At 52.8% G+C, this 23,910-nt stretch overlaps 3 protein-coding genes and 1 pseudogene across 7 annotated transcripts in view; 2 read left to right on the top strand and 2 right to left on the bottom strand.

Moving 5' to 3' along the window:
- The window catches only part of NUP188 (nucleoporin 188), a 43,089-nt gene extending 33,440 nt beyond the window's left edge, over positions 1-9,649 (bottom strand). The window contains exons 1-4 of the mRNA XM_081151835.1: positions 9,596-9,649; positions 3,730-3,784; positions 2,686-2,759; positions 124-208 (exon numbers count right to left, since the gene is read on the bottom strand). Coding sequence (XP_081007961.1) covers positions 124-208; positions 2,686-2,759; positions 3,730-3,784; positions 9,596-9,627 — 246 coding nt within the window. The 5' untranslated portion in view covers positions 9,628-9,649. The remainder of the gene's footprint in view (positions 1-123; positions 209-2,685; positions 2,760-3,729; positions 3,785-9,595) is intronic.
- LOC308563697 (large ribosomal subunit protein eL42 pseudogene) lies at positions 3,986-4,521 on the top strand (annotated as a pseudogene). The gene is made up of 2 exons: positions 3,986-4,207; positions 4,434-4,521. The product of its transcript is annotated as a large ribosomal subunit protein eL42 pseudogene (transcript).
- Positions 9,650-9,733: 84 nt separating the features above from the next.
- DOLK (dolichol kinase) lies at positions 9,734-11,808 on the top strand. Its single transcript, XM_081151851.1, has one exon. It carries the CDS (start codon positions 10,043-10,045, stop codon positions 11,657-11,659), a length of 1,617 nt encoding a protein of 538 aa, XP_081007977.1. The 5' UTR covers positions 9,734-10,042; the 3' UTR covers positions 11,660-11,808.
- Positions 11,809-13,457: 1,649 nt separating this feature from the next.
- PHYHD1 (phytanoyl-CoA dioxygenase domain containing 1) lies at positions 13,458-22,346 on the bottom strand. 4 transcript variants are annotated; one of them, XM_081151882.1, is made up of 13 exons: positions 22,066-22,165; positions 21,665-21,708; positions 21,249-21,360; positions 19,561-19,719; positions 18,003-18,078; positions 17,819-17,866; positions 16,633-16,688; positions 16,485-16,547; positions 15,864-15,885; positions 14,848-14,976; positions 14,639-14,755; positions 13,930-14,056; positions 13,458-13,826 (listed from the first exon to the last, which is right to left on the bottom strand). In XM_081151882.1, exons 3-13 carry the CDS (start codon positions 21,312-21,314, stop codon positions 13,781-13,783), a joined length of 909 nt encoding a protein of 302 aa, XP_081008008.1. In that variant the 5' UTR covers positions 21,315-21,360; positions 21,665-21,708; positions 22,066-22,165; the 3' UTR covers positions 13,458-13,780. The 4 variants fall into 4 exon arrangements, with proteins under 4 accessions (XP_081008008.1, XP_081008009.1, XP_081008007.1 ...); XM_081151883.1 differs by lacking the exon at positions 21,665-21,708 and having other exon boundaries at positions 21,282-21,360; positions 22,066-22,346; XM_081151881.1 differs by lacking the exon at positions 21,665-21,708 and having other exon boundaries at positions 22,066-22,305.
- Between the last annotated feature and the right edge of the window lie 1,564 nt (positions 22,347-23,910).

The raw sequence follows: 23,910 nt of genomic DNA, 5'->3' as shown, positions 1-23,910 counted from the left end.
AGCATGCTCAATTTAATCTCTAAATCGGAAGTAAACTGAATTTTCACTAACAATCACTAACAATAAAACCACACACATCCACACTCCAGGTAATAAACTGAGCCAATGCTAATTTTTACTCACCAAAAACTTGCTGATTCGTAAACCCAGTTCCTTCAGTGGTGAAGCTACATCTTTATTAGCTTTCACTTTTTCAGCTGAATTTGGACTATGAAAAGAACAATGAATCATTTCCTCATTCTCAGTGACCCTTGAGGTTTAAAAAAAATACTTAAAGATATTTTTACTACAGACCTTTTTTGGCCATATAGGTGACTACAAAATACATACACAGACACACATACACATTCAAGTTCATTTCTACAGACTTTATAACACAGAACTATTTATGCCTAGGTTATAATTATAGTATAGACTGGTTACAAATGATAGTTACAACAATATTATTTGTAAATTAGAGTTACATTATTTATTTTTGACCCTTACAACTACCCTGAAAGGTAAATATTACTATCCCCATTTTACAAATGGAATTACCAATGCTTAGAAAATAACTTACCAAAAATCCCACAGCTAATAAAAAGTTGAGGTGAAATTTAAAACCAGGTCTGTTAGTATACATACATGCTATCTAGCTCTGTCCACTGAGAAAGCCTAGAAGCTATGACACCCCACCCTCATCACAGCAGTGAGCACACCCAGCATTCAGATCTTGGGTTCTAACACCATTCTCTAATAAAAGGCACCAGGAATCCTTGGAGAAATGGTTCATCTAGAGTTGGAGTGGAGAAAAAGACTAGATGAGCCTGGAGCATCTTGTAATGCCAGAAAGCAAAGGAAATACTCGGAAAACAAAAGGAGGGGACATGTCAAAAGGTCACAGAAGCCAACCTAAAAAAACTCCCAATGGTCAAAGCTGGAAAAGGTAAAAACAAGTATAAAGTAAATATACATGAGTCCCAGTGATGGAAACAAGTAAACAAAACAAACAAACAAGTGAACAGGATAGAAGGGGAAAGCTTCCTTACGGAAAAAGTCCAAATAATACACATAGGTACCACCCCCTTCAGAAGGTGACATTTAATTCCACTGTACCCCCACCTTCAGAATGGGCTGTATTTGTGACTCACTTCCAAAAAACAGGGGACAGAAAGAGAAAAAAGTGACTTTACAGAGGAGAAACTTGGCAAATGCTACCTTACCCAAGGCAGCGAGGTTAACATCACCCGTGATTTCATATGGATAACAATTTCAATGTGTATCCTCTGTTATGATGTGGTAAGAATGGTACTTTACCCTTCTGAATTCTTCTCCAAAACCCACAACCCCAATCTAAATAATAAGAAAAACATCAAACAAATCCAAATTGAGAGCATTTTATAAAATATTTGACCAGTCCTCCTCAAAACTATTCAAGGTCATGAAAATCAAGGAAAGACTGAGATACTGTCACAGCTAAGAGCTAAGGAGACATGGCAGCTAAATGAAATGTGGTAGCCTGCACTGGATCCTAGAACAGAAAGAAGACATTAAAGAAAAAATGGGGGGCAGGGTTAAATTCAAATAAAGCCTGCAGTTTAAAAAAAAAAAAGAGTCTGCCAGACTTCAAACCCCATGCTACCACAAAGGGAACTTTTGTCTTGAAACAAACTAATGCCCTAAATGTCTAGTCTGTGAACTAAAAGCATGTTGCTGTTGCTGGATTTTTATAGACTCTCACATTTCACAGAAAATCCACAACACAAAGGCTAGGATAAGGTTAAACAGTAAGCTCTGAAAGAGGCAACACAGAATGATGGTTAAGAACACAGACACTGGAGTAAGACTGCCAGGTTTGAATCCTGGTTCTACCACTTACTAGCTGTGTGACCTTGGGCAAGTTACTTAACCTCTTTGTGCCTCAGTTTCCCCATCTGTAAAATGGAAACAATAATAAAAGTACCTAAATGTGATAATATAGTGATTACCTTTTTTTTAAGTTCATATATTTTAGATACATAGTAAAGTATTTACAGATAAAATAACTGTAATGATGTCTGCGAGTTACTTCAAAATAATTACAGAAGAGTCAATAGATGAACAGAAAAAGAAAGTTCTTCACTAACCTAAGGCAGTGAAGATGGAAGGTGAAGATGTAATAAAATCAACAGACATTCGGAAGCAGAAGGGAAATGGGGTGGCCTGGGAACTACAATGCATAACAGAGTAAGATCTGGGCTAGGAATTAAGAGAAAAAGTCGAGTCCTTCCTACAAGGTGCATTCTCTTCTTTTTTCAACTACTTTGTATTTTATTTCTCCACTGTCCAGTAAAAAAAAACCATACATTCACCCCAAAAATAAAAACTGTACACTGCTATGTCCCAGCATTTGATGCTGACAGTGCTTCACACAATTTGGACAGAAATAAATATTAAATTAACTGAATACTTAATAAGCCCTCATCCCCAGACACTAGTGCTATAATTGGATTCAACACTGTATCTCTAGAAGGAATTCCTCTTCCTTCAAGAAGACAGGTTTCCACTGGTTTCCTTTAAAGAGAGAATTTGGTCTTACTGGTAACCAAACTGCATTCTCTCTGATCTACCTAACCTAGCAATACAGTAAAAGCAACATGAAAACGGTTTCACCTACGCCAGCTTCCTCCCGGCACTACTCTAACCAGATGCACACGAGAGCCATACCTGGGAGGTTTATAGTAAGAAAGTCCTTCCAACAGTCGCTGCCAATGTTTATTCAGTTCTGCCTCAATCTGATTCTGGAAAAGAACAAGGAATTATACAAATGCAATTTTAATCAAACTAATCAGACTTCAGGATCACAATGATGACTACATATTCCTCTGAGTCTTTTCAAATGTGTTCTTCCCCACAGTTGAAATAATTTTGAATAGAGAATTCTGTAGCCTCCTTTTCTTTGCTTAACGTTCTAACATAATGATTCAACCTCATTATGAAAATCTTGATAAATATCCTTTAGTGGTTGCATATTTTATCAAGTGGCTAGATCATAATTTATTTATCATTCTTCTAATGTTAGATTCACTTAAGCTGACTAATTCCTTATTAATATAAATAACACTCTGGTTAAGAGCTCTGTGCACAAAACTTTTCCAGGATTTATTTATTTTAAAAAATACAGCCCTAGAAGTGGAATTAACATATGAAGGCATATCAAAAAATGTTAAGGCTCTAAAAAAAAGTGTAACATCCCTTATATTAATTACAATAACAATAATAGTAATAATTGAACGTCATCTTAACACTTTACCCTCACAGGGTCAGAACACCCGAGGATCAACATGAAGAACTGTCCTGTATTGATTATACACTTGAAAATGTCCTAGAAACCACAGCCTCTGTGACCTAAGGAGCTGGCTAAATGGAAAAGGAAGAAAAAGCAGGTAAAGTATGAGACAGAGAAAAGACTGAGAATCTTTTTAGCCTGAGGTATCAGAACAGTATTTGTACCCTGACCCTCAGTAGCCAATCAAGCAGCACTGGTATCTTTTCAGAAAAGGAATCACTAAGGAACAAAGAAAGGTGGAGATTTAGAAAATCCAGACTATAAGACACACATTTCAGCAGAGACAATAAATGCATAATGTTTACATGACATTTTAGAATAAAAAATATGTTGTAATTCCTACTTCAAAGAGAAGTCAGTTTTTAAAAATAATATAAACTACACAAAGAACCACAGAATCCACTTAAGACCACCACACTTACCAGTTCTCTCAGAGCTGACCTTCCAAGCAGAATTGTCCACAGTTCCCTACTGCTCCTGAAAAATAACGGAAAGAAGACCGGGCTAAACTATCTCACAGCTATTTTGTCTATTTTCTAAAGCAAAAGGCTCAATGTACACAACAATTTGTTAAAATTTTGGACAGTAATCCTATTATACTCTTAGAAGTTTGATGTTCAAAATAAAAATTAAGAAACTAAAATACAGCTTTTCTGTGCCCACAGCACTCTTGCAAACATGGTAAACATTCCTAAAACCCACCAGAGTTTCTGTAAGAAGTGTGGCAAACATCAAGCCCACAAAGTAACACAGTACAGGGGCAAGGATTCTCTGTGCGTGCAGGGAATAGGGAGTCATTACAGGAAGCAAAGTGGCTATGGTGGACTTACTAAGCCAATTTTCCACAAAAAGGCTAAGACTACGAAGAAGACTGAGCTGAGGGTTGAATGGGTTGAGCCCAACTAGATCTCAGAAAATGCTATTTTTTTTAATATGTTTTTACTGATTTCAGAGAGAAAGGGAGAGGGAGAGAGAGATGGAAACATCAATGATGAGAGAGTCATTGATCAGCTGCCTCCTACACACCCCCTAATGGCGATTGAGCCCACAACCCGGGCATGTGCCCTGACCTGGAATCAAACCTCGATCTCCTGGATCCTAAGTTGATGCTCAATCGCTGAGCCAGGCCAGCCGGGCGAGAATGTTAGCTATTGAGACATGAGCATCCTGAACTGGGAGATAAGAAGAGAAAGGGCCAAGTGACCCAGTTCTAAGCTACACATTTTGTTTTATTATGTGACAATAAAAACTTGAGGATATGTTTGCTTCATAAAAAGAAACTAAAATATAGGACTTCAACCTACACCAATAGGTAGTGTGTTGAAAACGGGGATGGCCACCCATATTTCCACACACCTGGATGCCATTAATTGCAAGAGGGCACATGATTATTTATGCTCTACAATTCATCAATAAAAAAACACATTCTGACTTCAGAGATATCAAAGGGTAAAAAGAAAAGGATTTTAGAATTTATGAAATATATTAATAAATTATAGTATGTCCCTTATGCTAAGATATCTCCATTTAGTATCTCTACCCCCCATTCTCATAAAAGTGCAGTGGCTGATGAAAAAGAATCTAGAAAAGGACTATGTGCATTTCAGGATCCCCATCACCTCCAGAAAATGTTCTAAATACATAATTCACTTTCTCAATCATAAGTCATTATAAATGTACTATGTTTGCCGGGCCAGCCGTGGCTCAGCAACGTTGAGCATCAACCTAGGATCCAGATCTCAGTTCGATTCCTGGTCAGGGCACATGCCTGGGTTGCGGGCTCGATCCCCAGTCGGGGCATGCAGGGGGCAGCCGATCAATGACTCTCTCATCATTGATGTTTCTATCTTTCTCTCTCCTTCTCCCTTCCTCTCTCTGAAATCAATAAAGATTAAAAAAAAAAAAAATTAAAAACAGAGGCAAGCTCACTATTCAAAGAAACTCATAGTAAATTTTGAAAGAATGTCTTTTGTAAAGAGAATAATTATCGCCTAACTTGTCTGATAAATCTGAATTAGGAAAAAGTAAAGGAAGGGCTTTATTTAAAATGGCATATACTTTTACTTTACCAAAAATAGCTTCTGGTTTATACAAAATGGGTTAGATACCTATTATATAACACATAGCTAATAATGGGGATAACAGTACATGAAAATTAATGGAAAGAAATTTATCATTAATTGAAGGCTTTAGCATGCTTGAGCTAAATCATTCTTTCTTAATCATCCATTTTCTAATTTCAAAAACCTTGGGCACTTCCCTGGCCAGTGTGGCTCAGTTGGTTAGAGCATCATCCTATGCACAGAAGGGTAGCAGGTTCTATTCCGTCAAGGCACATACCCAGTCAAGGCACATATGCAGGTTGCGAGTTCAGTCTCCGGTCAGTGCATGTACAGGAAGCAACTGATCAATGTTTCTCCCCCCTCCCCCATCTACCTTCCTCTATCTCTAGAAACAATGAAAAACATAAAAATCTTGGGAATCAAAAAGCTTTAATTTATCTACATTTGCTTTGGCCCCTAACTAGCTAGGTAGCAGTGATTCCCAGGCTGGGCATGGGAAACGTACATTTTGAAGTGAATACACGAGTGAATCCCTAAACTGCTGATGCTCTCAGAGGAGCAGGGCAAACATCTGGTAACTGTAGACCCTCTGCCTTTTGTTTGATTGATTACCTTTTTTTTGGGGGGGGGGGGAAGATTCTGCTACTAAACAAGATTAGTGATTACGGCCCTTGAGTAAAGCAGTAACTTTTCTACTTCTCAAAAGTAAAAAACCCTATTTCTTTAGAAATTAAAATTTTCATTGGCAAAACTATGTCATGTTATGGTCTTTTTATTATGACAAAAACAGTAATGTTTATTGAAAATAAGTCTCTGATCCTAACAACAGCCAACATTTACTGAGCAGATGTAATATGTCAGGCACTGTGCTAAGTACTTAACACCTGGTCCTAATGAACACGGACAACTCTGAGGCAGATGCTGTTATTACCCCCGTTATCTGACCTGGAAACTAAGGTTTAAGGGTGGTTAGGTAACTTGCCCAACACCACAAAGCCAATAGGTAATGGAGCCAGAGCTTGAACCCAGGTGTGCACAACTCCAGAGTTTAATCATTACACACTGCCTCAAGCTGCACCAAAGAATTCATCCTGCAAGCAAGCACAGACTGAGGTAAAGCTTTCTGTTCTAAATGGCATACCATCCTCATAATACAGTGGCTGGCACATAGGAGGGGCTCAAAAGTATATGATGATGAATGAATACCAAAGGAAGAAAGGTGCCTTTTAGACCCGCAGTCTAATTGGAAAAGGAAAATTAGAAAAGAACTTGTATGCGTGTGTGCATGACCCAAGGACACAGACAATAGTGTGGTGAGGATGGGGGGTGTAGAAGGGGGTCAATGGGGGGAAAAGAGGACATCTGTAAGTAACAGTTGCAACAATAAAGATAAATTTTAAAAAGAAAAATTAGAAAAAACAATTATCTGCAGAAGTGCCAAGGGGAGGCAGAATAAAAGAGAAAATGGTAGTTTGACGGGAAGGGAATTCTTGTGGAAATGAGTGTCATTGGTTCCTCAGTTCCTACACATTCACTGGTCTAGGAATGGGAATAGAAATAAATCTAGAACTTCACGATGCTCATACACTTAGTACTGGGAATGGCAAAGGTGTTAGGCACACATTACACAATCAGCAAAAAGGTAGAGAGTAATAAAGAGCTTGATCCTAACAAACACTCCAAAAGAATATAATCATCTAAGACAAAAAACAGAGTCAGAGAAGAGAGATCACTGGGAGCTGATCCAAGTACTAATGAAAGACTTCACCTCAAACAGGGACCTGAAGGCTTAAGGAGGGTGATTCTCAAGGCACAAGGCATGTCTGGAGCTGTGATGTCCAAGCCAAAGCCTCAGGGAAGCATCTTCTATATATATTTTCATAGACAAAATGTGTGCTATCATCTCTCATTTATTTGCACAATAAATAAATAAATTTGAGCTAAGTATTTGGAAGAGAAACTAAGGCACAGAAATAAAACAGCTTGCCTCAACAGTAAAGTTTAAAATTTTTATTGATTTCCAGTCCAGTGTTCTAGCAGACAACATGGAACCCCATTCCTAAAAGAGCTGGAGTTCATGGGAACTGGAAATTATCCTCCTTAGAGAGATCCGTGTGGCTGGAAACCTTTGGGCGAAAGCTACCGGGAGGTTAGGAATAACGGCGTCCACAGCGAGCGCCTTGGTAGGAAGCCGAGACAGCCAGCGCACTGCCAGCAGTCCTTTGAGAAACCCGGTTACAGCGGCTGGAGAGGACAGTGCGCTGGAGAGGACAGTGGGGCTGCCCAGGGATGCGCGGACTCCCCTCTTGCATGCTTTAAGCATAGCAGCAAGCTTTTCAAGCCACATTTTTGTCTTTCGCACAGGTGCACCAGTCAGGTGTCTATAAACACGTTAACTGAAGAGAACAAGGTACGACAAAAAATGCCAATATTCAGATTCAGTGCCTGCCAAACCCCGGCTGACCTTCCCAAAACCCTGCGTGACTCATTAGCATTGCTCCGTTTTTGACGAGCGTCAGCTCCTATTAATAACATGTGCAATGAGCCACCTCGACGCTCTTCTCAAAAGGATTCACATCTGGAGAAACAGCCCGGCTGGTCCGGAGGCACCTGCCATCAGCAGGCGCCAGGAACGGAACGTGGACGTTCTCCTCGTCCCGACCTTCAGGCGCGAGGAGGCTGCCCAGCGGGGCCCCAATCGGTACCTCGAGCCTGGGACGGTTCTCCTAACGGGGCTCGGGGCGAAGCGGCGCCTGGGGACCCTCGCGGCGTTTCTCGCGCCTTCGCGTGGGAGCCGGGGACGGCCCCAGGGTGCGCGAGGCACTTTTCACGCAAAACAAAGCGTCTCCTCCCCCTGCCGGGGCTGAGCCTGACCCACGCGCCGCAGGAGTCCGACCAGGGCGGCGGGCTGACCACCAGGCTGACCACGGCGCCGCTGCCGGGCCTACGGACTCACCGGGCCGCGGGCGGGGTGGCTCAATGGTCAGAGCGTCGGCCGTGCGCCCAAGGGCCCCGGGCTCGATTCCCGGTCGAGGGCACGTCCCTGGGTGGCAGGTTCCATCCCAGGCCCAGGTCGGGGCCTGTGCGGGAGGCAACCATCGGTGTGTCTCTCTCATCGGCGTTTCTCTCCCTCTCCCCCCCTGCCCTCCCTTCCACTCTCTCCAAAAATCAAGGGGAAGATATCCACAGGGGAGGGTGAAGGGAAAAAGGGAAAGAAAAGACTGGCAGGCGTGAAACAGCGGAGGGGAGAGCCAGCCCCGAGGGGCCCGAGGGAGGCCGCGGGGAGAAGCCCCCCGGAGCGGACGGGGGAGGACGTGGTGCTGGGGCCGCGGCACGGACGCGACGGGAGACACGGAGGGGCGGCGGGACCGCGAGCACGCGGGACGGGGGACGGGGCGGGCGGGCAGAGCGGGAGGCACTGCGGGCTGTGGGGCGGGGGGCGCGGGTTAAAGCGTCCGAGGCCCCGCTTCTGGCCGCTCGCTGGTGCCGGGCCGGGTTTGAGTCACCCGCGAACTGGAGGAGCCCCGAGAGGGCGGAGGGTTCAGACGTGACGCGCGCGGCGCTGCCCGGGGTCCGGCGCCGGCGAGCGCCCCGCAGGGCGGCCTCTTTCCAGCCTCCCGCCCCCGCGCCCCGCAGCCCGGCAGCGCCCGGGAGCCCTCGGGGGCCCGTCGGCGGACGGGACCGGCGCCCGGGAGCAGCGGCGGAGGGATGAATGAGGCCGCGCGGAGCGCGCGCGGGCAGTGGCGCGGGCAGGGGCGCGGCACCGCCCCTAACGCCCCTAACGCGGGCACCTGGGCAGCCAGGCAGCGTCGCCCCGGCGCCCGCGTCGCGGTGGGGGCTCCCCGGGCGACCGCCAAGCGCCCCGCCGCGCCCCGAGGGAGCGTCGCGCCGGACGAGGAAGGGGTAAGGCTGTGCAGGGATGGGGGGACCGAGGGACGCGGCCGCGGGGACAGGGAGGGGGGGGAGAGAGCCCGGGGAAGAGAGGGGGGCCGGCGCCCGGCGAAGGGCCGGGGTACCGGCCCCCTTCTCAGAGAAGTCGCCTCAGAGCCCCGCGCGCGCGGCGACCGTTTGGACGGAACCGCCTCTCGTCCCGGCGCCCGTCCGCCCAGCCCGGCTTCGCCGCGCCACCGCGGCCGCCGCGTCTCGCCCCAGCTGCCGCCCGGTCTCCCCTCGGCTCCCAGCCCCCGCCTCGCAGCCACCCCGGCCGACGCGGCCCGCTCCGCACCTCACACACGGCCCGCCGGCGGCAGCCGCCATCTTCGAGCGCGCGCGCGCCCCAGCCCCGCCCCCAAGGGCCAGGCCCACGTGACGCCGCTCCTCCAACGCCGGCGCGGGGGCGGGGCTTCCCGTCACGTGGCGGCGGGGCGGGGCCAAGATGGCGGCCTCCGGGCGAGGTTAGGAGCCGGCAGCTAGGGCCACCGAGGCTGGCATGACGGCGGCGGGCTGGCAGCCTGGGCGCCGCGGGGTGGGAGGCGGTGGAAGGTGACGGGGCCCCAGGCCCCAGGCGGCAGAGAGGCCCCCACAGCGGATCGCGCTCCCTCGCAGCCGGAGAACGACGAGGGACGGTGCCGGCCGGTGAAGCAGCGGCGCTCAGCCTGGCGGAGCTAGACGGGCTCAAAGTCCAAGGCGCCCCTAGTCACCCCGGTGTGCCCGGGCGCCCAGGTGCAGAGACATGGCCCGCGAGCGCGCGGCCCGGGCGCCGGGCACCGCAGCCGCGCCGAGCGGGGCGGTGCTGGCGGAGGCGGCGGTGGTGTTCGCGGTGGTGCTGAGCATCCACGCGGCCGTGTTGGACCGGTACTCGTGGTGCGCGGTGGCCCTGGCCGTGCAGGCCTTCTACGTGCAGTACAAGTGGGACCGGCTGCTCCAGCAGGGCAGCGCCGTCTTCCAGTTCCGAACGTCGGCCAACAGCGGCCTCCTGCCCTCCTCGATGGTCATGCCGTTGCTCGGGGTGGTCATGAAGGAGCGCTGCCTGGCCGCGGGGAACCCGCACTTCGAGCGCTTTGGCATTGTGGTGGCAGCCACGGGCATGGCGGTGGCCCTCTTCTCGTCGGTGCTGGCGCTGGGCATCACGCGCCCAGTGCCCACCAACACCTGTGTCATCTCGGGCTTGGCCGGGTGTGTCATCACGTACATCATGAGGCACTCCCTGAGCGTGGGCGAGGTCATCGAGGTCCTGGAGGTCCTGCTGATCTTCGTCTACCTCAACATGATCCTGCTGTACCTGCTTCCCCGCTGCTTCACCCCCGGGGAGGCGCTGCTGGTGTTGGGGGGCATCAGCTTCGTGCTCAACCAGCTCATCAAGCGTTCGCTCACTGTGGTAGAAGGCCAGGGCGACCCGGTGGACTTCCTGCTGCTGGTGGTGGTGATCGGGATGGTACTCATGGGTGTCTTCTTCAGCACCCTCTTTGTCTTCATGGACTCGGCTACCTGGGCCTCCTCCATCTTCTTCCACCTCATGACCTGTGTGCTGGGCCTCGGGGTGGTCCTGCCCTGGCTGCACCGGCTCATCCGCAGGAACCCCCTGCTCTGGCTTCTTCAGTTCCTCTTCCAGACGGAAACCCGCATCTACCTCCTAGCCTACTGGTCTCTGCTGGCCACCTTTGCCTGCCTGGTGGTGCTGTACCAGAATGCCAAGCGGTCATCTTCTGAATCCAAGAAGCACCAGGCCCCCACCATCACCCGGAAGTATTTCCACTTCATCGTGGTAGCCACCTATGTCCCAGGTATCATCTTTGACCGACCACTGCTCTACGTGGCCGCCACTGTATGTCTTGCAGTCTTCATCTTCCTAGAGTATGTGCGCTATTTCCGCATTAAGCCCTTGGGCCACACTCTGCGGGGCCTCCTGTCCCTCTTCCTAGACGAACGAGACAGCGGACCGCTCATCCTGACGCACATCTACCTGCTTCTGGGCATGTCTCTTCCCATTTGGCTAGTCCCCAGGCCCTGCACACAGAAGGGTAGCCTGGGAGGAGCAAGGGCCCTAGTCCCCTATGCTGGTGTCCTGGCCGTGGGGGTGGGTGACACTATGGCCTCCATCTTTGGCAGCACCATGGGGGAAATCCGCTGGCCTGGAACCAAAAAGACTTTTGAGGGGACCATGACATCTATATTTGCCCAGATCATTTCTGTGGCTTTGATCTTAATCTTCGACAGTGAAGTGGACCTAAACCACAGTTATGCTTGGATTTTGGGGTCCATCAGCATAGTGTCCCTCTTAGAAGCTTACACTACACAGATAGACAATCTCCTTTTGCCTCTCTACCTCCTGATCTTGCTGATGGCCTAGCTGCTGTGCAGCAGCGACGGAGGAAACAGGGACATGGGGAAGACGAGTGACCCCCCAGCAGGCAGCCACTTGGGCACAAAGAGGCAGAGGATGGGAAGCAGGTTTGATTTTTCAGTTGAGGATAGATTCCAAATAAAAATTAAAGCTCTCCTGGCTTTAGTTTTGTTGATGTTGAAAAGCAAAAGGCTTCAAGGATGTTGCAACAACTCGAACGACTAGAGTGTGCTGTGGGCCCTCTCACCCTGCAGTCCTCAGTGGGCTGGAGCGGAGCTGGAGGCCGTGTTGCACAATGGTTAGCATGTCAGGTTCCGTGCACACAGAACGGGTCCGTCCTTGGCTGTACCACTTCTTAACTGCACGAGTGGCCTAATCACTCCGTGCCTTGATTCTCCTGTCCGCAAGATGGAAGAAATAAGAGCGTGCGCCTCACTGGGTGTTGTGAGGATCTGGTGGGGTGAGGTGTGTACAATATCCAGCCCAGGGCCCACACATCATGAGCAATCAGCAAGGGAAAGTGTTATTACCCAAGGCCGGGCTTCTCAGCAAGCCAGTGGTTATACTTTCGTGGGTTGTACTGGGAGACCAGAGTGACCTTGGCTTTACTTGGAGAAGAACCCGAGGGGAAATAGCCAAATGCATGTGGTGTCTCCCATCTGGGCTAGGAAGAGCAGAAGGGGAGGCATGGAGTTGACTTGTTGAATGTGACGAACGGCTGGGGGGGAGGGGCAGGTTTCTCCCCACTCCTCACCCAGCCTGGCAGGGAGGGGCCTAGCAGGAAGAGGCGAGAACTTGGGCCCACTAAGGCCAAAAGCCAGGAGTGGAGCTCTGGGGAGCTCGTGGAATTACTGCCTTGTCCTTTCCCTCAGAAAAGTGTTGAGACATTCCTTTGGGGCTCATAGGAAACTTGACAAACCCTTCCCTTCTCCCTGACTCGTGGCAAATGTCAGGGAAGAGCAGCAGCTTTGCTCCAGCGTCCTGTGGCCTTGGGAAAAGGCCCTGTCCTCTGTTGTCCACACATACAGGGGGGCTGGAAATCAAAGTAACTGCCTCTGAGGCCAGGCAGGTTGTGCAGTGAAGAAAGACAAGGGAAGCGAGATGCAGAGAGCACAGGCCCCTCTAAGGAGGCAGCTCCAGCCAGTCACCAGCATGCTCAACCACAGGCCCAGCGCTTTGGCCCATTCTTTCAAGGAAGCTCAGAAATCTTACTGTGATATGAAATTGCCCAATTTTTAAAAGTTTTTGTAAAAACGTCAAGGCCCAGACAAAACACATCTGTGGTCTGGAATCAGTTAGTAGCTCCTGATGTGCAACCTCTGGGTCAGACCTCGGCTAAACAGGTTCTGGATTTGGAATTTGTTCCTGGAAAAGGCCTGGGTGCCTGCCAAGCCATCCCACGCAGGAGGGATGCACGGAGGCCTTCGTCAGGCTCAGAGAGGAAGGGCCTGGCCCAGAATCTGGAACTGCATTCTCAGCCCTGGTCGCATTTTCCCCTCCAAGAGGTTAGAAGCACAGGCTCTGGATAAGGCTGAGCTCTCCAAGCAGCTGTGTGACTTGCACAGGTCACCTAACCTGTAAATGTGGATGGATGGTAAGAGCACCTACCTCAGAGGTCCATCGGTGTAAGGACTCAGTGAGAAACAACATGTGCAGCTCTTGGCACAGTGAGTGAGTGCCCACCAGATGTGACCTGCTGCTAGGAAAGTCACAAACCTCACCAGGCAGGGCTGGGGTACCGGGGATGATTTTCAGCAGGGCCCTCATTTTGACAAGTCTGCTTGGGAAAGAAGGATTGAAAGGCTGCGTTCGGAAGTCATTTTTATTCAATGTCTTGCACCGTAACAGAGTTCTCTCTGAGAGGAGAGGAAAGTAAGAAGCTGGCCGAGAAGTGGCCAGACCCTGTTTGTAGCTGAGAGGCTGCCTCTAGGGGAAGGTTGTGTTGGGGAGTGGGGGAGGGCTCCTGCCTGGCTGCCACCTCTTGCCGGCCCTTCTGCAGGACCAAAGGGCACAGACACTGGAAGAAGGAAAGCTCAGGAGGAGAGGTGTGACTTCCCCATTGCAGGTGCTGGTGTCTGCAGCCCACAGCTTCCTGGGAGCAGACTGTGCTCAGCCCTGCAGGAGCCTCTAGGTGTACAGTGGGGGAAAGGGCAGCTCAGCTGTTGGCTGGAGCCTGCAGAGGACAGAGGAGATGACCTCGAGATGTCAGTATCACTGCTCCCCCCAGCCTCCAGGACCCCTTTAGGAGACTAGGACACACCCTCCCTGCCACCTACCAGTTCTCCGGGCTCCAGACGGTGCCAGAGGCCTCCATGAGGTGGAAAGCGTAGGCCTGGCGCGAGCGGCCGGAGAGGTTTTGCTCGCTCTTGTGCACCACCTCTCCGTGGATTAGGACAAGGCCCCCTGGCAGGGACACAGCAGGTCAGGAAGGGACCCGGGGCCCCCTAAGACTCAAGTAGTTTTGTGGCCTCTTCACCCCCCTCCCATCCCACTCTCATCCCTGAAAGCTCGGGCCTGCAGCCTGCCCTGGGATCTGAGGCCAGGCTGTGAGATGTGGGTTCCCCAGGATCCTATCCCTTCTCCTGGGGCACCCCCTCCTGTGGTGTGTGCAGAACCAGGGAGAAGCTGGGCTGGGCAGCTGAGGTCTTGCCAGTGAATGCTGAGCTGGCATCTGGGAGCACTTGCTGTGCCACACAGGTTCTGTGTAAACATCTTAGATACACCTCACCAACTTCCCCACTTTCCGTCTGGAGAAACTGAGAGAGAAATTCAGTCATTTGCCCAAAGAGCCCAGAAGCAGCAGAGGCTGGAGTGGAGCCTGGTCGGGAGGCCTTGCTGTTAACCCCACTGCTGCCCGGTTTCCCAGTGTCCAGTGACCTCTCGTTCTGTGACTTCACAGCGCTCAGGTGAGCTGGGTGCTCAGAGCAGGCAGACACCCAGGGCATGGTCACAGGGCCCCCCGCCTGCGCTCTGCACCCCGCCTACCTTGCTGCACTGGCGTGGGCACAAAGAGGCTGTTATCCCAGGTGGGGTCTGACCCCAGAAAGCTGGTTGCAGGCACCGAGCCTGCAGGGGCCCGGACCATCCTTCTGGACACTCCCCCTGCAGACCAAGATGGGGCCTTTAGGGCTCCTTTTCGCAGGTCCCTCTCCCGTGGCAGGTGGGGGACGGTGGGCAGGGAGACGGGTCCTCACTGGTGTGGGAGCCAGGAATGAACCAGAGGCAGCTGTTCTCCACTGTGGCATCCTCCAGCGCGATCCACACGCCCAGCACCCGGCCCAGGGGCTCCGTGTGCAGGAAGGAGGCGTCCTGGTGAGGGGAGACTGCAGCAGGCCCCTGGGCATGAGGAGCCGCTTCACCCCGGCCTTGCTTCCCACCCCCAGTCCTCCCAGAGCCCTCCAGGCCCAGCCTTCCCATGACCAGCTAGAATTTCACTGCTTCCTGGCCTGGAGACCCGGAGCAAGAGATGTCACCTCTCGAAGCTTCAATTTCCTAAGCTGTAAAGTGGCCCCAACACTAACCTGCCTCGCGGGATTGCTGGAGTGTCCCATGATGTGTGAGAAGTGTCGGCGCGGGACCGACATTGCAATTGCTCACTAAAAAGTAGATGCTGATTGGAGGTGAGAGAGGGCAGAGGGGATAAATGGTGATGGAAAAAATAAAACAAAAAATAGCCGCTATTGCCCACCTGCGTGGCTCAGCAGTTGAGCATCGACCTAGGATCCAGGACATCACGGTTCGATTCCCGGTCAGGGCACAGGCCCGGGTTACGGGCTTGATCCCCAGGAGGGGGCGTGTAGGAGGCAGCGGGTCAACGACTCTCCCGTCATTGATGTTTCTCTCTCTCCCTCTCCCTTCCTCTCTCTGACATCAATAAAAACATATTAAAATAAATAATTTTTTTTAAAAAACAACATATTTTTTTAAAAATATAGGATTCCCAGGCCCTGGCAGTGCTACCGACCCATGATCTCAGGGAGGGGTCCAGGAATCTATTTTTAACCAGCTAGGAGCTGCATCCAGGTTCAGGAAGCACTGTGCCAAGGGCTCCAGGACGCCCTCCCAATCCACTGTTCAGGGAAGGAAGGAAGGTGCTTCTCTTCCCTGGCCTAGGACATCGTGCAAGGCAAGTGCCTTCCCTCCCTCTGAAGACCCAACCACCACCAACGTCCCAGATCTCCCACTAAGGCCTACAGTCCGCTGGGCTCACCTTCGCCACCAAGGTGAGGTTGCTGCAAGAGAGGGGAAGGGCCAGGTGAGACCAGAGGAGGGCAGGAGCGGGAAGGGGCTGCTGAGTCCTGTGGGAAGCTCTTCCCTCGCCACAGGTGTCTACCTCCAAGGATTTCCCATCAGCACCCATCTGTTGAGCACCTACTATGTGCCAGGCCCAGGAGGGCTGCAAAGAGAGGAACTACCCTGCCCTACGGGACACTCCCAGTCTGACTATGCACATGCCCAACAACACACAAGGCAGAAGTGAGGGGAGCAGGAGAAGCTGAGGCCCTGGCCAGTCCCTTCCCAAGGGAGCTGGAAGGCTTCCTGGAGGAGGTGGTACTGAGGGGGGTCTTGAAAGCTAGGAAAAGAGCATTTCAATAGCCAAGCAAGGGAGGAGGTAGCCCTGGGGATCCCCTTCCCTCCTACCACTACATTTTAACAGCACTTATTAAGTGCCAGGTGCCTTAGCCAGAGAAGCCTGATTTTACGTGTTCTTCCCCCAACTTAACAACTTTTGGGAAGCAGTTTTTGGCCCATGGTAAGGAGGGGCTTGGTCTGAGCACTCTGCCCATTTTATAGAGGGTAAACTGAGGCCTGGGGAGGCGAGGGAGCTCACCTTAAAGATGTACATGCTCTGCACCACCACAGGCAGCTGGAGGCCCAGACTTCTGGCCAAGGCCTGGAAGGGGGCAGGGGTCACAATGACAGCCTAGCCACACTCACTTCTGGCCCACCCACCCACCCCGCCCAACACTCCTGCTCACCTGCATCTTGGGGGAGTGTGTGACACACTTGAAGACAGGGTCATGGGCGTGCAGAGCTGCAGGACAGAGGTGGGCTGTGGGCCAGTCCCCAGCCCGCACATGTCCCTGCCACATCTAGCTCTGGGCATTGAGACTCAGGCCTCGCTCTCACCGATTCTGTGTGCCTTCTGCTTGTTTGTAACCAAGGAATGGGCCCCACCGGCAGCGTCAACCCACCCTAGGCCCCATCCCACCCACGAACTTATTCTTGACCTTCTAGCCAACTGAGAATCACTCCAGCTCTGACTCCCCGCTCCTCAGAGGACAGAGGGCTCCAAGGGCCAGCGGACAAGTGGCCCACACAAAGGGCTCCAAGAGGCCCATCACGTGGCGGTAATCTCAGCACTACCACTTACTCTGTGTGGCTCCTCTCCTGAAAGCCTCAGTGTCCCCCTCTGCACAATGGGACTAGAAGGCCTGCTGGCCTCCCAGGCAGCCTGGGACTCACAGGGCTAACTCCTGCAGCCACAGCCCAGGGCCCGCACTGAATAGTGGCTCCTCTCCCTATTTGCTATGTTGTTACTACAAAAAAAGGGGGGGTTTGAAATGTTATGTGTCGCCCAGCCGGACGACCTAGGATCCAGGAGATCGGGGTTCGATTCCCGGTCAGGGCACATGCCCGGGCTGCAGGCTCAATCCCTAGTAGGGGGCGTGCAGGAGGCAACCGATTAATGACTCTCATCATCGATGTTTCTCTCTCTCCCTCTCCCTTCCTCTCTCTGAAATCAATAAAGACATATTTAAAAAATAATAAGAAGAAAAAGTAAGTCTACAAAATAGATTACAATGAAGCATCCTGAAAAAAGAGTTTCCCAGCTTGGTTTGGGGTCTCAGAACAGGTGCCATGTCACACATTAGGTGCTCCTTAAAGGGGTTCCAGGAAGCAGAGGGACCCAGGAGCCCCCCATGCCCAGGGCCTGGATCATCCCCAGGCCAGGGGAGCTGAGGGGTCTGTGGGGGGGGGCTCTGTGGACCCCTCTTCCCAGTGTCATGTGATTAGCATCACAAGCTGCGGAGGAGCAGGGCCGGAGGGGGCGCTGCTGTCAGAAATGCCATTTGCTGGGCCACTAACTGCGCGCTTTGGGTAATGCCCCTGAACTTTTGGGCGTCAGTTTACCCAGGTCCTTTCCCAGAGGTGCCTGCTTACCGTGGCCAATTTTGTTGATGGATTTCTCTGGGGGGACCAGGAAATTTCCTGTGGCACAAGACACAAGTAAAGGCTGAAGAGCTGGAGTCCAGCCTCCCCTAGGTAGCTACCCCCCACCCCGCCCGGGGGGCAGATACCCACCCGAGTCCAGTGTGCCCCCACCTCTAGGGCCCCAGCTCCAAACCTTTCTTGTCAAAAACACCTTTCTCAAAGAAGAACCGAATCTTGTCCCCGCTGCTCAAGAAATAGTCTGTGCTGCCCTGCGGAGGGGGGACATCAGAGGGACCGAGAGAGCATGGCAGGGTTAGAGCCAGGCCTGGGGAGGAGGGAAGGGGACTCAGATGCTTCCTGCCCCCCCCCCCGCCGACACGGGGCTACAGACCCCACCAGTGCTTCTCAAACCTGCCCAGTGAGGCAGAAATGAACAGGAACCCCACGTTCCTGGAAGCACAGCCAGAAGCTACAAGCGTGGGATTTCTCGGAAGCCTCTTAAGTCACATGATAAATATAAGCTATTACTAACCTTTTTGTGTTTTCTTAATAACCTCTCCTTGTTCATTTTATTTTTATTTTTTAAAATATATCTTTATTGATTTCAGAGAGAGGAAGGGAGAGAGAGAGAGAGAAACATCAATGATGAGAGAGTCCTTGACCGGCTGCCTCCTGCACGCCCCCGACTGGGGATCGAGCCCGCAATCCAGGCACGTGCCCCGACCGGGAATTGAACCTCAGTCTCCTGGATCCTAGGTGGATGCTCAACCTCTGAGCCACACCAGCCAGGCTCATGTTTTTTTAATTTCCAAGTCGTTCCCAAGATCAGCAGTGAGTACCGCGGGTTTGCTGAGCGCCAGGCCCCGTGCTGGGCACGGCGCATTGTAAACCAGGACACACACCTGCGTCTCCCGTCGCCCCCCACCCGCTCGCTGGGCCCGGGAGCCTTCTCGGAAGGCAGCTTGGAGGGCACCGAATTGAGCCCCCTCACTCCTGGGAGCCTCTGAGTGACGCTGGACACAGGACCCCGTCCCTGCTTTCCCCACCTGGAAGGCTGGAGGCTGACGAATGAGACTATTGGGAGGAAATTATCATTCTGTGCCCCTTTCCCTCCTCACGTCCCTGTCCTGCGGGTTACCCGGCTTCGGTCACTGTGATTCCCTTGATGCCCATCAGATGGCAGGAGCTCCTCGGTGTGAGTGTGAGTGGTGCCCGTTGGGGGCCTGGACCACGGGCAGCCTTAGCTTGGGGGCTGGGTAGAGAGGGGTGTGGGAGGATCCCCAAGCCTCAGCGTCCCCATTTCCAACTGCACTGAGTCGTGTTGGGTCACTGGAGGGGAAAGAGCAGAGGTCCTAGTCTCCCTGGGGGACAAGCCCCACACAGGTGGGTCCATCAGCACCGCTTGGCTCACCGGCCACCAGGGGGCCCTCTGTGACCTGAGACGGGAGAACTGCAGAGGAAGTGCAGCTGGGCGCGGCATCGGATGGATCTGGGTTCAAATCCTCACTCTATCACTTACTAACCCTGTGTTTTGGGGCAAGTGAGCCGAGCTTCATTTTCCCCGCCTGAGAAACGGGGACAATGCGTCCGCATATAAGGCACTGGGCCTGGAGCCTGGCACAGGGAAGGCCGGGGCCCGGCTTGTCACCCGAATGAGCCCTGGGCCTCCAGGCTGCTGCTCTGGCCCGGGACTGAGCCCCCCTCCCCCCATCAAAGACCAGGTTGCATCCTCACCTGCCCCAGGCACCCACCTGGGCTCGCAGCTGCTCCTCTCCCTGGGTGGAAAATTCTGTGCGGCAGTGCAGAGGGACATCCATCTGGGCCACTATGTCACCAATCCTCTGCTGCATGGCCACACACTCGTCCGCAGACAGGAAGCCTTCCAGCACCAGGAACCCATCCTGCTGGAACTGCAGGCAGGAAGGACCTCAGGCTCCCCCGCCCCCTGCCCTCAGGTGTTCTTTATGACCCCCCCCCAAACTCTGTGAAGGCAGGACCAAGCGTCTTGCTCAGTGCTCTGCCCCCACCCTGGCACCCAGTGAGGAGCAATCAGCATTGGCTGGAAGGACGGAAGGAGGAAGGGGAAGGCAAGGTGCCCCCTTCACCCCCCCTCTGTCCGGTGGGCTTGGGTCACAGGGGATACAACCTTCCTCATTCATCCAAGTGAAACTGATTGAGCAGCCCGGCCGGCGTGGCTCAGTGGGTGAGTGTCGACCTGTGAACCAGGCTGTCACCCTTCAATTTCCAGTCCGGGCAGGTCCCCGGGGTGTGGGCTGTGGGCTCGATCCCCAGTAGGGGGTGTGCAGGAGGCAGCCGATCAATGTTGATGTTTCTCTCTCGCTCTCCCTTCCTCTGTCTCTAAAATCAAGAAAAACTTTTTTTTTTTTTTTTTAAATAAGAAGTTGGAGGGCCCTGGCCAGGGGGAATCGGTTGAAGTGTCATACACAGAAAGGTTGTGGGTTCGATTCCCAGTCAGGGCACATACCTAGGTTGTGGGTTCGATCTCCGGTTGGGGAGCTTACGGGAGGTAACCGATCAATGTTTCTCTCTCTCTCTCTCTCTCCCTTCCTCTCTCTAAACATACCGTCAGGTGAGAATTAAAAAAATAAAATAAAAAGAAGTTGAAGGATTAGCAATAGGAGGGGCAAAGGTGAACATATGGGGGAGCTCAATGAGGCTTGTGAATGGCAGCAGTGAGTTGGAAATAACCTGAATGCTCAGCACAAGGGGATTCGTTCCACCAAGTGGGCACGGCCTGCCTGGGACACAACACAGCTGAGAAACACCATGTGGCAGAGAAATATTTACTGACATCGGAATATGTTCCTGATGAAAAAACAAACAAAACCCAAATGCAAACGAGTGTCCAGCCGTGGCGAGGGCTCGGGCGGGCGGCGAGCGCCCCGCAGCAGAGCCGCAGCTATTACCGGGCCCGCAGGAAGGTGCCTGGCTGGAGCCAGGATACCATGCCCGCCGCAGGAGCACGGGGCGGCTTCACGTGTCCTTTATGAGCTCTTCTGTGTTTTTCTCTGTTTTTCCTTTGTCATCAGGAACCATCAACAAGGGCCATGTCACTCTAATTCCCATGAGTTAGGCTTTTGTGTTTGAAAGCACCTTGGACCCCGGCACCGGAGCTTGGCTTTGGGAGACAATTTCTCAGGGCGCCCCCCCCCTCACCCCCCAATCACATGCCCGCGCTGGCTGATCCCGGCGCTTATTGTGGGTTTTGGTCACACAGGCACACATCCCCACCCCCCTGACCCCCAGTCCTGTGGCCTGGACCCCCCAGGCTGTGCGCCCAGAAGTTAGAGGTCACGGTTGGGAACCAACCACTCTGGCTTTGCTTTCCTCTATTGAAAAATGGAAGGGGGGGGGGGCGTTGAGTTCTCGGGAGTGGGGAGTCCTTTCCGTCCTGTCCCGAGGGTCTCCCTATTCTTACCTGCCCGGCCCGGCCCCACCCCACAGCCCCTACCTTCTGGAGCTGCGTGGGGTTCAAGCAGGCCATGTGGAACGAGGCTGGGCGTCCGGTGGCCTCGGTGCGGGGCCCAATGCTGGAGAGGGAAGGGTCAGGAGGGCAGAGTGGACAGAGCCTGGGAGGCTCAGGGGACTTAACCATTCCCTCCCCAGAGAAAACTCAATCCTTGCCCCACCCCCAGCCCAGACCAGCCTGACCCCTTCAGGCTAAACCCCAGGCTTTTCAGGCCCCCTCTGACTTCTGCACCTGGAGGGGCCCTGGCCTCTGCCCCCGCTCCAAACCCTGGGTCCATCTTCCTCTCTAATCCAGGATTAACCCTTTCTGACCTCCTTTAAGGCTTCTCCTGCTCCCCCTTCGCCCCCAGTGGGATGGCTGCTTACTAGGTGCTTGGAAGTTGAATTCAAGGAGTGTCCAGGTAAAGAAGCTGGGCAGACAAGAGGACACCTGAGTGCCAGCCCAGGTGCCACCGCTAACTGTGAGCAAAGTCCCCAGGGCCACCAGCCTCATGTCGGTGGAGGGGAATAAAGACAGGTGGAGGCCTGGGGGACGTGCACACCAGACTGACCCTGACTGGCTTTACATTCCAAAGGTCTTGGGGAATTGTCTGGGCCTCTCCCAGCTCTGAAACTCCAGGTCTTGCGAGGATTACGGAGGGAGTGTGGAGGCCAGTCTGCAGCTCACAGGAAGGTAGAAGACAAGGGGGATCTTAGGAGGAGAAAGAGGCTGGACGTGGGGCCCCGGGTGTTCAGAATGAGGGGGAGTCACAGTTCCTGTTCCCTACCTCCAGGCCCAGGGTGTTTGGTGTCTCCCGTGAGGCTGGCACGGTGTGACGCCGGGGGTGGGAACAGCACAACCAACCGCCCTTCTGGCCAGCCCTGCTCAGCCCCTCACAGGGCCATTCATTCGGCTGCCGCTTCTGAAAAACTGTCCACTGGCCTTCCCTGAAATGACGGTTTCTGGATGGCAAAGGGACAGAGTGTCTTGGGAGTGAGCACGAGGACACAGCTCAGCCCTCAAGAGCATTGGCCCGGAGTCAGATTGTGTTTCCTGGGCCATTGCACTGGGAGTAGCTGCCCGGTCCCAGCTGCCCCAGGAGGGCCAGGGGAGGGGTGAGCCCTGCCAAGCTCCTGAGGCTGGAGGGAAGGGGGGGGGTAGGCCGGTAGAGGGGCTGGGCGGCAGAACCATGTGGGAAATACAGCCAATACTGGGCTCCCTGGCTGTCCTGGCCCCTTCCGGTGCAGCCACCCAGCAGATACAGTGACAGGTGCCAGGAGGGAGCACAGCGAGGGGCCATCGTGCGGGACTCACAGCTCCCCTGGGAACCTCCCCAGAGGCCTGCCGTGGAGGCTCAGTGAGGCAGACTGGGCTCTGTCTGCGCCTGGCCTTACTTTCCTCACCTGTAATTTGGGGGTAACAGAAGGAACTCTCTTGTAAGGAAGAAATGAATACTTTACTGCTAATAAAGAGTTTGGCACAGGGCCTGACGCTTAGTAAATGCCGACCCACTACTCAGGTTAGGAGGGGCTGTTCTGGGTAGAATGCAGGGGTATTTTATTATCTTTTATTTTTTAAAGAAAGAGGAAGGGAGAGGGAGAAATAGAAACATCATTAATCAGCTGCCTCCTGCACGTCCCCTACTGGGGATCGAGCACGAAACCGGGGCATGTGCCCTGACCAGGAACAGAACTGAGATCTCCTGGATCAGAGGTCAATGCTCAATCACTGAGCCACACTGCCGGGCAGAATGTAGGCGTATTTTATTTTTTGAACTTTCCTAAATTTTCCAATCTGCTGTTGCAATCAGAGAAAGGACCACCACTGTGGTTTTAAGTGGAGCATCCTGGGCTGGGTCGGGGGAGGGTGGGATAGGGAGGAGCTGGGTCTCCTGTGATTTGTTCATTTATTCTGCTCAGGTTTTGAGAAGTGGGTGGGTGGTGTTTGTTTTCTCCAAAAGCTAACCAGCTCCAGACCAAACACTACTGCTCTGGATCCTGGCAGGCCAAGGCTGGGGTGGGGGCGGGCGTGGGAAGTGGGAGAGGCCAGACCAGAGGAAGGGCCTTAGGAGGGGATCCAGGCCCAGCTGCTCGGCCTCCCAGTCAGAAAGCCCATGTCAGGTCCAGCCAGTGTGGTTCAGCAGTTGAACATCAACTTATGATCCAGGAGATCAAGGGTTGGATTCCTGGTCAGGGCACTTGCCTGGGTTGCAGGCTCGATCCCCAGTGGGGGGCGTGCAGGAGGCAGCCGATCAATGACTCTCTCATCATTGATGTTTCTCTCTCTCTCCCTCTCCCTTCCTCTCTCTGAAATCAATAAAGACATGCTTTTTTTAAAAAAAGAAAGCCCACATCAGGGACAGAGAAGAAGAAAGTGCTGATGTCACCTGGGGGGGAGGAGCCCATGGAGCAAGGACAGACTCTGGCCTGTCCCAGGGGAGGTGCCTGAGCAGCAGTTAAGGCCTCATCACTAAGGCCCAAGGTCAAACACAAGGCCGTTTCTTCACCACCAAGACCCCTGCCCCAGGGCCCCCATGCCAGCCCAGCACAAGCCTCACGGTCCAGAAGGAAAATGTCCTTTACTGGGTACTAGGAGCAAGGCCCTCTGTGAAAACCCCACCTACCTGCATAGT

The sequence above is a fragment of the Miniopterus schreibersii genome, assembly GCF_964146895.1.
Source record: "Miniopterus schreibersii genome assembly, chromosome: 11".
NCBI classification, from domain to species: domain Eukaryota; kingdom Metazoa; phylum Chordata; class Mammalia; order Chiroptera; family Miniopteridae; genus Miniopterus; species Miniopterus schreibersii.
This window is presented reverse-complemented; position numbering and strand designations above follow the sequence as displayed.